Raw genomic sequence first — 15850 nt, forward strand, 5'->3', positions numbered from 1 at the left:
GAGTTAATTCGGCGCTACTATCGCGAAAGACGATTCGTTGGAAGTAGTATAATATATTCAGATATTCGAAAAACAGTACACACGAAATTAATAATTTTTTCATATAACTTATTAACTGTGATTGAATTGAGATTTTCGACGAAATCCAGACAAACGATTCAACGCTCGAAAATCCAAATTAATTTCAATCCGAAAAATTCGCTCTCTATCATTTTGAAATTTGCAACTTTTTTGCGAATTAACACTTGCTTGATTGTCCCTCCTGATAGATGCCGCCTACCACGGTTACCGAGCAAATTGAGCTGTATAATCTGCGTCCAGTACCTCTGTCGATATTGTTGGTACCCACGGATGTCTAGTTGTCAAATAGTAAAGTCGACAGTCGTAGCCGTCAACTTGCTGCCCGCTGGCACTCGTTGGTTGCCTGCGAAAGTGACAAGTTGTCGTGAGTTTGGTAAAATAAAAGTGAAGACAAGTAAAAGAGTATGGCATCAAAATTAATTTTGGGAGTGCGCTTAACTCCTCAATCGTTCACTACAGTTAAACTTGATCACGTCAATCTTGACAACAAAGTTGAACACCTAAAGACGGAAGCTGCACTAAAAGTTAACCTCCCGAAAGAATGTCTTGGTAAGATGACTTTGCTCAACTAACGTTGTAACTCAAACAAAGGACAATGAAAATAAAACTTGGTGAAACATCTGTATTAAACGGTTCAAGCTTAATACTCTCAGTAACCTTATTAATGGTTATGTCTTAACACTGCGTGAAAAAAAACTTTCATAGAGTATTTTTCACACAGTTATTGGTATCACAACACATATTTTAGTTCCTACTTGAGACTCACATCGAGTGTATCTCAAAAAAACGTGGATAAGACAACAGAACAAACAGCATTTTACATATTATTCATATATATTTTATTTTCTACAGAACTAATTTACTGCGGTTGCATTTTGGAGGATGATGCTACCTTGGCATCGTGTGGATTAAAATCTGGAGTTATGATTCATGTACTGAAGAAAAAAGAACCAGAAGTTCTTGTTCCTGCTAAACCCATTTCCGAAGCTAGCGTTTTACACCTTGCTTCTGCCTTTCGATCATTCAATGTCAATCCTGCTCTGCGCAGTGCTCTGCATGTATGTAATTGCTATTGTTTTCTGAATTACGATCATCAGAATACTGTGAAATACCAGAAACACCGTAACTTCTGAGTATAGTCTACAATATCCTAAAATTTGCTTAATGTATAGTAATTCTATTTAATCTTATTCTCATTTGGATGCATGAATGTGTTATTATTAATCAACATTATTACTATCTGAGAAAGTTGAAACACGTAATGTTTAATTTTTTTCATTCGGCTGCTTAGCGACTGAGCAAACGACCTGAAGTTATTGAAAATATAATTTCATCATCACCAGGATTAAGTGACGATTCAGTGGCTATCGCTATGCTTCAAGATCCAGACCTAATGGCTCACTTTACCGATCCAGATACTGTTAGAAGGTACAAAAAACTTGTTTGCATCATTTAAATCAGTCATTGAATTAACCACAAGAGATTACACATTTATATGAAATAAGTGCTATTAAGTAAATTTGTGTTCAGAATAGCAGAACTACACCCTTGTCTGGTCGAAGCCGCTCAGCATATTGCTGCTGCGGTACATGAAGAAGCTCACAGTAATTCGGCAGGAACTTCAAATGCATCAACATCGTCAACCCATCACACTGCCTATTCCTACAGTCTCGACAATATGAGCGACGATGAGGAAATGGCAGGGGATTCTTCTCAATCGTCAGATTCTGCCCAGCCGACAGGCCTATCCAGGAACCAATCCAACTCGGCTATTACAACTGCACAACTGGCTGCTGCTTTGGTCAGAGCTGGAGCTCGAGGCTTTCCTCTTTCAAATTCCTCATCTACGTCTGGCAGTGGTTCATCTACTAGAGTAATAACAACGGAAATGTTTTCCCAAGCCATGCAGCATGCCTTTTCTTCTGGTCCTACGCAACCTCTTATACCGCCCTTACCTCCAGTTCTTCCTCAGCCATCGGAATTGCAAACACAACTTACTCAGATGCATGAAATGGGCCTTCAAGATGACACCGTCAATGTTCAGGCACTACAATTCACCAACGGAGATGTACAAGCTGCTATAGAATTGGTATTTAGTGGGTTTAGTGACACTTAAAAATAGTATTTTATTCGTGTTTTATTACAATTTACTACTGTGCATAGCAGGTTACTAGATCACATCAATGGCTATGCAAAATTCAAAACTGCCGGCCCGCGTTTCTTTTGTTCTCATAAAGTAGGAACTAAGTTGAACATTTTCCTGGCAGCAAATAAATCGAACTCACTTTATTCTTTTACCTCATACGCCTTTGCAAATATCTAAACTATTTGATGCGCAGATGAATAAAAGTAATAAATAATTCATCGATTGTTTCCATATATCAACAGTCCTTTCCTTGCAATGATACTTGCTGATACTCACAAAGGTGTAATTGTGGACATAGATTTTTGCCAAGATATTTTATTTGACAGCTGTTTCGTCAATATACCACACGTTTGCCTGTTACCTTGGCGACTGTGTTCATTTACCTCTATTGATTTAATTTTACATTACATCCAAACCCTGACATCTGTCACAGTCTTTTTGTAACCCTACACTTCGTGTAATTTATACTTTGGATTGTCGAAATATTATTTAAATCTAATCAGTTCCGATATATAATATGGCTAAATCTGTAACCACGTATGAGAAGCCTACGCCACATATTAGTAAGTTGTCTGTAATATCATTAATATACAGTATAATAATAGTTATGAATATCTAATTGTAAAAAAGATACTTTTGTACATATTTCCAATATTCAGGTGTAATACAACATCTCGTGTTTGAATAAACTGAATAACTAAAGAATACTACCTATTATTTCAAGGCTTACCGGATTGGTATGCAAAGCAATGGGAACTTCAGCAATCTGCCAATACCCGTAGGAATGACGCCTTTGAATTACGCAATGCAGCCCGTCAGATACGCTCAGAAACAAAAATTAAAACCGAATGGGATACGTACATGAATAATACTCGACTAGCAGATCGGTGAGTTACAAACTATGATTCAACGTAGTAGGCAAATTTCGTAACATCTCATAAAAATGACCTATGCTACATATATACACTATCTGTTTCAAGAGTTACTGAACTGTCAAGATGGCGTGAACTCACTGAAAAACAACTTGAGAAATTAAATCACGAAATACAACTTTTGAAAGATGAACGTAGCGACACTGAAAAAGAGTTGGAAAACTTGAACTTGCCACTCCAAGTTACTGCTGAGTGTATTTCGATGAGAGATTGCAGAAGGGGTACGGAACTAACTTATGACGAGGCTAATGATGAGTTGAAAAAGGAGCTTTGTGTTATCGAAGGCGTTAAGCAGTTATTAACCAATAGGTAAACAATTGAAGCTCAATTTTGTAAGAGGGTTTGTTTTCATACCGTTGTTCCCGTTGAACAGAGTTCAAGCGGCATGGGAAAAGTTGAACCGTTTGGAAGAAGTAAAGTTTAAAGTTGGACTCGATTTGCAAGATAAAATTGATACCATTGAAATTGACACGGAAAATCTGAACTTAAACCGTACTTGTGCTAATATTAGCTATAAACCAAATGCTTTGAGGACACCAAAAAAGTAAGATTTCGTTATTTTCGTTGAAACTTATTGTAGACGAATATTAAATTTGTTTTCCATCTCACAGAACTATCTCTTACGAAGCATGGAAGGACCACTGTCGCTACTCCAAACTTTTAGCTGATAACGAAATGAGTGACACATACAATTTTCGAGAGGCCATGCAAGTTGTTAGAGAAAGAGCCAGGAATGATATAAGAGCTCAGCAAGATGTCTCAGACTTTACGTTGCGAAAGAGAATATATCAAACGCAAAAAGCGCGAAACGAACTAGACTGGCAAAAAATGAAAGTACGTAATATTCGGCAAATTATAAACAATGAATGAGTTGCAAAATCACGTATTCCACGTCTGGAGTTTAGTGTCCCATTTAGATAATAAGAATCTTTTCTAGATGCAAAAGGAAATAGATATAATGTTGAAAGAGATAGCAAGATTGGAAGATGCACTTTTGGCTAAAATTGATGCAATTAAGTGTGCTGAGACAAGATTGGAAAATCGTACATATCGTCCGGGTTTTGAGCTTTGTAGAGATGAGGCAGATTTGGGGCTCAAGGATGAAGTATTGCAATTAAGACAAACTCGAGAAGATCTTATAAATAAAATCAATTGTGCGAAGTACGTTGAAACTCATAGAAATTAAATTAAATTAATATTGGATGGAAGTTTAAGACCAATATATCCTTGAAACATATTGTATATTATTTCAGAGCAACATACAACGGCTTGGAATCACTCTTGATTCGTATTGACAAAAACTTGGATGACAAGCAGCATTCTCTGATGACAGACATCATGTGCTTGGATATGAGAGCTCGATTAAAAACAGGCGACCGCGCACCATTGGCCAATGAAACTGATCGCAATATAGTGCTGACGCGCATGGAGCAAGAAATACCAATTGAATCATAAGAATTGAAATATTTCAGAGAAAATTTCGCATGAACTAGCGAGCCACGGTTTTCATAATTCTATCTTAGAAGTGTGTTTTTATGAATTTGCAATCAATATTAATATTGTAATGGAGCAATGGAAGCGATTTATAAATATAATAAAATCAAACTAACATGAGATGATCTCCAGGATTGATTTTATTACAAAAACCAAGAAAAATTCTTATTATTTACATCATATAGGTAGGTACATATTTGTACGTACCGTGATTAACGAATCATTTTGAACATGTATGTGAGTTTTGTCACATGCAAATTCGATGTATAATATCGGTAGTAACGTGCATATAATAATTCTTATACAAATCCTATGATATTTGTATACAGTAATGTTGGAAGTTGATTTACGACTCATTGGACTTGTTCAATAGCGTCTAAATTCGTTTTAATCAAACTGAATTCAGAAATGAAATTATCTGTAAGCACGGCTTCCAATGTTTTCACAGCTCTCACATGAATTTCACCCACCTTTTTGGGGTCTCCTGCTTTTAACTCAAACATAATGTAATCCATCCATACATCTGTATTTGTTTTGCCAAACTGCAATGTAGCCATTTCATGTGGACGGCGAGCATGTTTCAATGACACCTCAGGCTGCATCATTTCTATAGCAGCCATTTTCTTGTGCAATTCCAAGCAGGGGGGTGGTTGAAGGCACAAATTATCGTATACCTTTCGTGCAACTTGAATACCTAAACGAAAAACATAATTGATATCAAATTTTATATTCATCAAATATTTAAAACCATTCTCACTACAAGTCGGTTCTTGAACTCAATGCATAATCGTCAAATTACTTTTGGTGAGAACTAGCCATTCGATGTATGTCGGTTTCATATCCTTTGCAATAGTTGGCCCCTCTTGTAACGCTGCTTGAAAAATTTGTTCGGTTTCCTCTGGGCTCTTAGTCTGAACGTGCAATAACCTCATTTTCCATAAGGGCAGTGACTTTTCCCCCAAAATTTCCGTTGCCTAATAATTCAGAAAGTGTAAGGGACAAGATTAGGGTTGGATAATTTAATTATCATGGCAGTACTTCGCCTATTGATCATTATCAACTATTCCATTTCTATCTATTTATCCCTTCAACTCAAATCTGAATTTTTGAATATATAAATAAAACTTTCCCCATAGAATCAGTAGTATTAACGTTCATTAAAAATATGTATTACATCTTTGGAATGAATTGCATTTTTTCTTGTTACCTTGACAAAAGCAGCTGTGGCACTATCTTCTTGGCCAAAGGCAAGATGATATCTTAATCTTGCTTGCCAAAGATCGACGCTTTTCGGTAATGCATCTGTAGCCCAACATAGAACTTCGTACAATCGTTTTTGATCATTCTCGTCTTTCTTATTAGTACTCAGCATGCCAATCTGAAAATTAAAAAATTCTAATCAAATAAACCATTTTCTTCACAAGATAGGTCAAGTATTCTGTGGCATGAAAATACATGTGAACTGACCCATTGCAAATAATATTTTTCTCTCAATTTACCAGCCTGGTGAGCTTGTGTCAAAGCATTTCTGAGTAGCTTTCTTTTGTAATTCGGTAGAGAACCAGTCTCATGATTAATTTCCAATATACAATCTATATATAAAGACCACATTTCTTCAGTTTTTATTTTTTTTACAGCAGTTTGATAGACTTCATTGCATAGACTGATGCGATCGCGGAGAGAACTTTGTGCCGTCGAATCAATTTCCATTGGTGTGTCATTACCGGATGGTAAAACAAGGCCTTCAAGTTCACGCCGAGCCATTGTATCCCACATCAGAGGTTCGTGAGCATATTCTTCCACAATATCACTACAAAACAACACTTCCTGTTATTAAAACGCATTCTTTGAAAAAACGATCAAATTCAATGGCCATGAATGTTACTTACGAGACAATTTTGTTCTGAATTTTTTCAGTATTGCTATGTTCCTTTGCAATATTCAACAAATCTATTATAAATTTAATATCTTTAATGCGTTTGAACGCTTGGAGATATATGACGTAGGCTCGTTTCAACTCGATAGGCACATCTTCATCGTTTGTAGCTGGTGTTGGGGTATCGTTGACACTTGAAGCGTTTTGTTTGTTAGCCAAAGCCTCCGACAATTCTAATCTGTGATAGCATAAAAAAATTAGTACAGCATTTTGTTATCCACCAAATAGTAATTGGTAAAGTGTAGTTCTATAGCTTTATCTAATGAATTTGTACGAGAAAATGAGAAGCAATTGGAGCATGTTGGTTAGACGTTTGACTCCGAGCCTTACTTAAAAGCATCAGTAAAGAGTAACTGAGAATCTGGATGAAAATGTAGACCCCTTAGCAAGAACTGTCGTGCATTTTGAATGTTGTGTGCCTCTTCCGCTTCCCACCGTGCAGCGATGTGCCAACATTTTGGCTTATCTTGGTGAACTTGCAACATTCTTCCCATCATGCGACTAATACTGCTGTGAAAACGCTATAAAAAAAAAGACAATTAACAAAATTGTACAGTAGTCGCGACTGCAGCACTGTACGAAAACTTTATAGGAATTATGGTATAAAATTTTCCCATTCAAACTTACAACATGTTTACAAAATTTCATATAAGCAATCCAGAATCTCAAATCATCTTGGAACTTGAAAATAGCTTGCTTATACAGTACGTTGACTTTATTTGCAATGGTGTAGTCGATGTCTGATTTTTTTTGATTTATACCTAGTTTCTGAAAACATTAAAATGGTATTATAGCAGCCTTGAAACACGATAGATAACTAAAATTACAGAAATTATTATCTTTACATCTCTACGTTGTCTAATAAGTTTGAGCAAATCCATCTCGTACTGTATATAGCGCAAATAGTCTTCCTTGCACTTGGTATGACGTTGGATTTTGTACTCGTATTCTTTACGCTTTTTGGCGATCCCTCTGAAAGATAAATTCATGAGACGGAATAAATCATCGTACAAAATTTTGAAAGAATTACTGCGAGTAACGTTATATTGTGTAACTTGTGTTTTACTGCATATCGAACATTCGGTAGATTACAACGGGATATAACCTCAAAACTAACCTTATTTCATTTTTATCGAAAATCTTTATCCGCTCCAGTTGTTCCAGTTCAGGGATCATATCCTCGCATCGTTTCTCAACAAATTCTGCCATTGTAAATTATCACAATACTATCGCAATTCCAAATAAATCCTCTGCATAAAATATTTGACCGCACCGTGTTCTACACAATGTTCAATAAATGAGAAGCCTTAGGTGAGAAGGTGGGTGTTCTTCATCGCAACTCGATCGCTAGTTCCCATGGTAGCCACCCACGAAAGAGTATCGTTGGGTAGCCGCCAGCAAGCCAAGTTTTTCCCTTAACGCAAAATTTTCGTAACGGCTACCGCATCTTTAAAAGTATCTACTCGATGGTTGTACACTGTACAGTTGGATCGTGGTTGTTGAGATATTTAATAAAATATGAGAATCTTTAGTTTGTTGAATTACCAAATACTTTGCATGGGTTTTAAGTAAATAGTGGATGAAATTTGAACATGACAAGAATGAGTGAAAATAATCCAAATGGAGTAGACTGATTGAGCGATGTGATCGTGTTTATGTCATGCACGCGTTGAACGCATTCTTATTTTCAAATTACGGGAGACAATTTTTCAATTTTTCATTCAAAATTACAAGGGTTAAAACAGTATTGGCAACTATGAGTAAGCATAAATTGAATCCGAATGCGTCGAGCGATCAACCAGCTGCCAAAAAGGGATACTGGGCTTTAGGATTGATTGATTCTATGAAGGACCCTGAATTACGTGTTGAAGAAGATGACAAAGTTGTTGTTATAAAGGACAAGTTTCCAAAAGCTGAATTTCACTTTCTGATATTGCCAAAGTTAGAGATTTCTGGAATCCTAAGCCTTCGAAAAGAACACGAGGACCTTTTAAAGCATATGGATAATGTGGCAAAAAATATGACAGAGAAATATTCACACAAAGAATTTAAGTAAGACGGGATTCTTATTCCACTTTCACACATTTTGCAAATATTACCCACCAACTTGCTCCATTCGATGTCTGAAATTTTTTCTTAATGGTATACAGAATAGGATACCATGCAGTTCCGAACATGCAAAGATTACACCTTCATGTTATAAGCACAGATTTCAACAGCCCTTGTTTGAAGACCAAAGTCCATTGGAATTCATTTACGAGTCCTTTTTTTAAATCTTCACAAAGTAAGTGTATGTTGGATGATTTTCCTTCAACAACGTCAATTATTTCCTTCCCTCACGGAAAAAAAACCCCACTTGGGTGTAAATTCGTACCCCCAACTCATAGATAATGCTAATTTCCCATAAGAAAAAAGTTAGCGTATGAATTTACATCCAATTTGGTTTTTTTTTCCACGAGGGTTATATAACATTACAGATATCAGAGCTTTACTTCCTCATTAAGTAATACTTACAGTTGGCTATTATTTCAGGTATTCGAAAAGAACTGCGAGAGAATGGAAAAATAAAAAAAATGAGCTGCGAAGAATGTGATGGTTATTTAAAACGTCCTCTACAATGTCACAAATGTAAGACCTTTCCAAAGAATATGCCAGAATTAAAAAGGCACATATCTACCCATACTTGAGCGAACAAACATCATGATTGTTAACCTGTCTTCACATTCAGAATACTGTCAAATTAAAAATGCTTCAGTCGTCGCTTGTATCAAACTGAAAATATTGAAATTATTCTGCGATGAAGATTCTCCAACGGTTCGCTGATGATGAGATGAGCACCGATTTCCAGCATTACACAATGAAGAAAAGTAGATTTAAGAAACAAATTTTTGTAATGCCATTTATTTTGGTACATATTTTACTGCTAGACAAATGAATACGTATAGCTAAGTCAGCTTTATTCGATTTGGTGGCCCGTTTGCACGCAGATGCAGGTTCTCATGCTATTTGCATACAGCAACCCTCTGATTGGCATGGCGTGTGAAAAAAAGAATACTGTTTCTTCTTCTTCCCTTCTGTCCATGAAAACTGTTTCGTGTAACAAAGTGAAGAAATACATTCTATCATCCAATTTTAATTTTATGAAAATGAAAATATTCATCCGTATATAATGTACGTTCGTCGCCTGGTATATGCAATAGCTACGGACTTTGCCGAATTTTGACGAGCGTAACCGAAGCGGCGCTCGAGTCGTCAGCGACTAACTTTAATCAGCTCGCAGAAACACCTGGAATTTCGATAAGTCAAGACGCGTCGCGGTGAGTCTCGACGCTGTGTATTTGGTGCTACCAGATAATGTGATTCATTAATTCTTAAATATTCTTATAGGCAGTATTGTCAGAGAGTAGACCCATCTCCTTTGTTCAAAAGTAAGAAGTGATTAGTTGTTCCATGCCGGTATCGGATCTCGATTACAGAAAAACAAAGGCTGATTGCGTCCCGAACTCCGTGTAGAAAATAAACCGGCGAGATGCTCTTTTGTTATCAACTTCTTGGAATCAAATGGCGGTTCATTGGACGTATTCTGAAATGTGTGCTACTTCGGAACGGTTGTTTTCTAACGAGGATGAATATGCACGATTTGTGATTTCGAAACGGACGTACTGAGAATCATATCTTGTATCCGATTCTTAAAAATAGCTGTCGCATTCTACTTCTTGTTTGTTTTTGTTTTTTTTCGTGAAACGCCCGAACGTTCCGAAATTTTACACATGCTAGCACACATTTCGGAGTACGTCGATTGTTTGCCGTTTTGTGTTGGCAGCAGTTTGTTTTCCTTCCTTGTAACAGTGCTTTCTGATTCTTTGAACGATCACTTGTGAGTCGGGGTGAGTTTGGTTTTGATCGTCAGGTAAGTGTATCGTTATTCGAGTCTGTGCATCTAGTGTAGATGACCTGGAATCAGTGCGCCGGTATTTCCAGAGTGCGTGAACCGACGGGTATCGTGCAAATTTTCATCGGTTACGTGATACATCTAATTGAACTGTGAAAGTCAACTGCCTTGTGTGCATTTTGAAGAATACTGGGATACGAACGAACGTCGCTGCATTGCTGAAAAGTTAGCTGCAAATTGGAGACCTGCGGCCAAGTGGATTGACATCCCTTAGACATCATGGGAAAGGTAAGATTCCATTTATATCTTGACGCTCTGCCTGTCCACATCGTGATTCGATACTGGCAGCGTGGAAAATTAGTAATAGGATAGTAGAGTAATTATCCTTGCCGACAGTTTATTAATTCGGTTTCGGCAGACGGTGACATCAAAATGATAGGAATTAATTTGCGACTTTCTGAGACGTCACCCAGTCTTAGAATTTTCGATTCCACTCGATTTGACACGAAGTAAGTAAATGTCCAAGGTTGAAGTTCATCACGTTGATATACTACAATGTGTATATAAGATTCAGTAACTTCAATTGAAGAAGATTTAAGTGATGGCAAATCACATGGATTTCCTTCCAAATAAAAACTTTTATGTTTATTTCTCCGCCGTTCCGTTAAACTGTAATGATGGTAGCTCTAATCGTTTTCTCGTAGAACGTGATGCATTAATGTGATAAATTTTAAGATCGTGTGGATTAGAAGTCCTCCAACGTGAACAGTTTAGATAATCAAAAATACTTTATTTGATCAAATATTAACAACATACGAAACTTCGTGGAATACTCAACTCTCCACAAAAAATATCTGATATAATGTTTCGCACACGCAATAATCTTGCGTGTGAATTGTGAATTTTCAAAAATTGATCGCTCCCTATTTTTTTCCTTCCGGCCTTTCTTAAATAATATTGAAATTAGTAACATTAGCGTAACGAATCATTTAGAATCGTTTGTAATTTAGTAAACCATAATGAAACAAAACACACTCATATTTCGATAGCTTAGTTCTTTCAAAAAAATTTAAAAATTAAGAAAATATACATCTTTACTCGAATGATTCATTACAATAATGTTACTAACTTCAACCTCGCTTTCTTGATTCAAAGCTTAGCAGTATTATTTATCCGCGGACTTGATACCACGTGATTCCGAGGTCACGGTATCGTCTTCAAACGCATAACGCATGCGCTTGCGAACATTCATATGTGGTATCCGATTGGACAAAAATTCGTTCTCCATTCACCCGAATTAGTAACCCTCCAGGGAGTGATGAAACAACGCTTAGAGGAAAGGGCCCAAACCAGAAGTTGTCTCATTCTCTTAGTTCCTATAGTAATAGGTATATATCCTTCTATTTTCGTCTACTCCCGCTTTAGACTCACATTCTCTCGACCAATCAGAAATCTCCTCGTTCTCTATCATGCCATGGAGTGCACGGTTCTTACATACAGGTCTGGAAACTCGGGCACTTGTTTGGAACGGTGTATGACTTGGCGAAACAAGTTTATTCACTTCCTGTTATGACCGCTTAAATCGTTGCAATCTAGTATACCTTATGTATACCCAGTTATCGCGATGGCTGGTGCTTATCTGTTAGATGCAACCGGAATGTGAAATTGTAACTGGAAATGATTGGCCCGTAAAGCGCCTGACCGCAGGAAACTTGTAATGCACAGTTCGCAGAGCCCTGATTTGGAATCTTCTTTACCGGCTGCCCAATTTCCGGCAACCTCATATAAAATTATGGGATTAGTGGTGATTGAATATATTTAGTCAGCGTTATGCCATACGTATTGATATACGTAATTGAATCTGTGGGGGGTTTTTCATACCTCGTACCGTACGAGTAATTCATGCAGTGCAGAACCGTAGCGCGACCTTCTATAGTTTATAAATATTTCCCAAGATAACGCTACCTCTTAACTAGCCTGTTAAGGTTCCGCCGATCACTTCACAAGCTGTTTTTATCGTAAGCTGTTCGACGGGGTTCAGGTCGGGTATGCTGTAGACCGCTACGTGTTTGTTACAAAACTATTACCGATATCGTTATGAAAAATTAAAAAATTGCATCTCTAGTGAATCCGATAATATATATGCTGATAAAGGATGTGTTGAATTCATCAATTTTATCCGGAATGACGATTTTTACAGTTAAATATTTAATACCTGATCGAAATTGGTTCGAATAATGTATTAATAGATCAGTGCAATATTCAGCTACAATTTACCTGTCACACTCTTGAATAGCTGTTCAGGTTACAATCACTTTTCAGAAATTCATTATCGAATCACAGTATGTATTAGCAGCAGGCATAGTTTACGATCAAACGTGATCGATCGGAACTTCAGGTATATCATACATCCCCGTTAAATCAACTACTAGTTTTACCCAACGGTGAAAATTATGTAACTTGGTACTAGTTTTTCGTGTCAACCCTGCCGTTTTCAGATAATAATATTCTTGATTCATCGTATTTGGCTTGTCAAATAAATGTCACTTGCCGCAACAAATCTTCCCTCTTCGTATATTTAAGTGTCGGTAGTATTCACGAAGTCCCGCCTTGAACACTCAACTCCAATTGGTTAAATTCATTTCGTAAATGAGAGGTAGGCTTTCGAAAACAGGTCAGGATTTGGAATTTCGTGGAAGGTTTTGAATTTGAATAATTAGTCACAGGTAATGCGATATTTCTGAAATTTTACTATGAATAAATTTGATGTTCACGTTAATAAGGTTGTTTTCTCGCCAATAACTTTACTCACTAAGTATTTACATAGTCTTATAAAGTGATTTCTGTGTATTCGTGTATGTGTATTTTTATGGTGTATAGAAAATACAATATTTCTTTTTTTTTTTTAATATATGTATGAGAATCTACGTACATGTAATAATACTGCGATTAATAGTTGAATAATATTCCATCGAAATTAAATATATTAAAATAATTGAAGTAATTAACTTTTTTTCTGTTTAGAGAAAAACTAGATATGCAAGGCATTCACTGATATTGCTTGCATTGTTGTGTCTCATTGTTTTGAGTTCGAGTAAATCTAACATAAATTATTAAATTAACTAATGTTAACTTTATTTAATTTATCTAAGAGTTGGCTTTATAGAGAACTATGACCTTTTCATAAGCTTACAACAACGAAATCATTGCTTCAAATTTAATAATTGATATTTCAAAGCTATGATCCCGTTTCGAGATAGATTTCCACATTAAAGTTTGCAACACCTATTTAAAACGATAGATTTTGTAAAGTTTACAGTAGAAGGAACACTTTCGCCCTTCAAAATGCACAAAGTCGCGTTACGAACTAATACTAGATACTTTGTGAATATTGATTTCGGAAATGCATATTCAGCCAAAATTTTTCGACGCCACAACTATCTTGTTATCAATAAAAGAACATCGACCGTTTTGCGTCTGTTTGCATTTCTGTCCGCCCATTCTGTACGCGACCCGCCAAAAGCGGTCATTTTGGAAAAGCCACTGAGATCGGGGACAATTCTGAAAAACTCACGAGAGAATTTTTCATAATTTTTACGAACTTCCATACAAACTGCAGCTCCACAATCAATGATATACCCTGTTTATATAAAAAAAATACATGGGTTAAACTGCCCCGAAGAATACAACCTAGCTCTCCTAACGTTATAATTTACAAATTACCTAACTATACATAACTAATAAACATCTAATATACAGATAATATCATACAGATTAGGCAGCAGTTTAACCCGCCCTGCGACGAAAGATAGTGGCTGGTTTGATTTGCTATTTACAAGATAATTTCTAATAAGATTTCGATAATCTTTATAAACATTTAAATACACGAAATAAATAACAGACGACACTTCGCCATTCACCATAAATTAACGAACAGATATAACTAACTATTTAAATATTATTACCTAAGATATAATAATAATTAGCCAACATGAACATTATACACGGAGTACTATATACTATGGTATGGTCTTTAGTGATTCTTAAGCTATGAACAGAATAATGTTTCAATTCAAGTCTTTGAGGCAAAGATATACCTCTTATTCGCCTATTCAGTTCCTTTTCTTTCTTTCTCCTCTTCTTTTAACTTAACTTTCCGTTCCTTAGTACAAGCGAGAAATGAGTTAAGCAATATTTGCTGTATGCAAATGTCTTTGCTACGTCACACTGTTTAGGTGATGTCCGCGAGGGCGCCATTGTAAATATTCACCGTGAAAACACTTGGGGTCGGACTGAGTTGTTTTACGTAGCCTGTTTGAAATTACTTGCTAATATTTACAGAACCGCATACGAATACGAAAACCCGTATACTTCAGGCAACGTAAATTAAAGCTGCAAAATTGTCCGCCATCGCGTTTATTTGCTTTCTTTTTGGTTCTCTTAAATTTATCCTACATTTGCTATCTAAGGACTTTCAGGTCCAAACGTATTTGACTATGCTATATATATATATATTCACTATTTCTTTGCTATATATTTGCTAAATTTGCTAAATAGAAGCGCAAGATGTTTTCAATTCAATATAGACACGAATTTACGTCACTGGTCAAATCGAAATTTTGCTAGAAAAAAAACAAGGAAATAGAAAAATACGATGAAATCTGATTTAAGCAATTGGAGAGAGAAAAGTCTTATAGTTGACAAGATTGAAGATTTTGCCCAACCGAATGGTTTGTAACTAATTATTTGAATTTCCACTTTCATGTGAGCTCTATTCCAGTGATGCAGTAGTGAACTGTAAAATTTACAACAATGTGAAGATACTAAGATAGCTTTTTCTACTTTTTTCATTTCTGCTACAAAATCGTTGAAACCAGCGATGTAAATCCAGCTCGTTTTAATTTAGCAAAAACTTCTATGTCCAGCGACGCAACGCTTCACAGGTGCCTAACTTAATAAATAGAAAAACACAACTATAAGTAATAACGGTACAACTTTGAATTTAGCCTAAAATTGCCTAAATCACGTATTAAACTCTAGTCTATACACGCGATAATATGCATATAAATAACTCACATCAATTAGCTTATTTCAATTCAATTCTCGCTATATCATCAGGCACCTCTCGCAGACTTTAATGTTTTTTCTTTGACATTTGAATCTTGTTTTTAATGAGATTTTATCTTTGCGATTTTTACTTCTGTCACTTGTTTTTTTTTTTTTTTGTTTTTTTTACTCAAGCCGTGGATTCCTGGAGACCGTCATAATGGACTCGCATCTCTTCAATCGCGCGGCACCATTCCAGCGCGAAACCATCGGGATCTTCGAGATAGTATGTTCTGTTCGGCTGTAAATATAAGATAGAAGAA

At 36.1% G+C, this 15850-nt stretch overlaps 5 protein-coding genes across 7 annotated transcripts in view; 3 read left to right on the plus strand and 2 right to left on the minus strand.

Annotated features, from left to right (window-relative positions):
* Nucleotides 1-303: 303 nt before the first annotated feature.
* Nucleotides 304-2443, plus strand: LOC124221669 (ubiquitin-like protein 7). Its single transcript, XM_046631895.2, has 4 exons — nt 304-630; nt 934-1139; nt 1373-1509; nt 1612-2443. Exons 1-4 carry the CDS (start codon nt 486-488, stop codon nt 2195-2197), a joined length of 1074 nt encoding a protein of 357 aa, XP_046487851.1. The 5' UTR covers nt 304-485; the 3' UTR covers nt 2198-2443.
* A 209-nt stretch (nt 2444-2652) lies between these two features.
* LOC124221665 (tektin-2) lies at nt 2653-4808 on the plus strand. Its single transcript, XM_046631889.2, has 7 exons — nt 2653-2790; nt 2952-3114; nt 3208-3468; nt 3533-3703; nt 3771-3993; nt 4097-4320; nt 4413-4808. The coding sequence occupies exons 1-7, from the start codon at nt 2745-2747 to the stop codon at nt 4612-4614; spliced, it is 1290 nt and encodes a 429-aa protein (XP_046487845.1). The 5' UTR covers nt 2653-2744; the 3' UTR covers nt 4615-4808.
* On the minus strand, nt 4776-7906 carry LOC124221663 (U3 small nucleolar RNA-associated protein 6 homolog). The gene is made up of 9 exons (XM_046631882.2): nt 7707-7906; nt 7435-7561; nt 7217-7357; nt 6920-7110; nt 6543-6767; nt 6121-6463; nt 5861-6031; nt 5453-5627; nt 4776-5347 (listed from the first exon to the last, which is right to left on the minus strand). Exons 1-9 carry the CDS (start codon nt 7796-7798, stop codon nt 5007-5009), a joined length of 1806 nt encoding a protein of 601 aa, XP_046487838.1. The 5' UTR covers nt 7799-7906; the 3' UTR covers nt 4776-5006.
* Nucleotides 7907-8022: 116 nt separating this feature from the next.
* On the plus strand, nt 8023-9725 carry Aptx (aprataxin). Its single transcript, XM_046631902.2, has 3 exons — nt 8023-8641; nt 8740-8873; nt 9122-9725. Exons 1-3 carry the CDS (start codon nt 8250-8252, stop codon nt 9274-9276), a joined length of 681 nt encoding a protein of 226 aa, XP_046487858.1. The 5' UTR covers nt 8023-8249; the 3' UTR covers nt 9277-9725.
* Nucleotides 9726-15688: 5963 nt separating this feature from the next.
* The window catches only part of Pdk1 (Phosphoinositide-dependent kinase 1), a 323017-nt gene continuing 322855 nt past the window's right edge, over nt 15689-15850 (minus strand). For all 3 annotated transcript variants that reach the window (XM_046631875.2, XM_046631877.2, XM_046631876.2), the window contains one exon: nt 15689-15828. In XM_046631875.2, the coding sequence (XP_046487831.1) occupies nt 15718-15828 (111 nt within the window). In that variant the 3' untranslated portion in view covers nt 15689-15717. The remainder of the gene's footprint in view (nt 15829-15850) is intronic.

Source organism: Neodiprion pinetum, chromosome 6 (genome assembly GCF_021155775.2).
Source record: "Neodiprion pinetum isolate iyNeoPine1 chromosome 6, iyNeoPine1.2, whole genome shotgun sequence".
Lineage (NCBI taxonomy): Eukaryota > Metazoa > Arthropoda > Insecta > Hymenoptera > Diprionidae > Neodiprion > Neodiprion pinetum.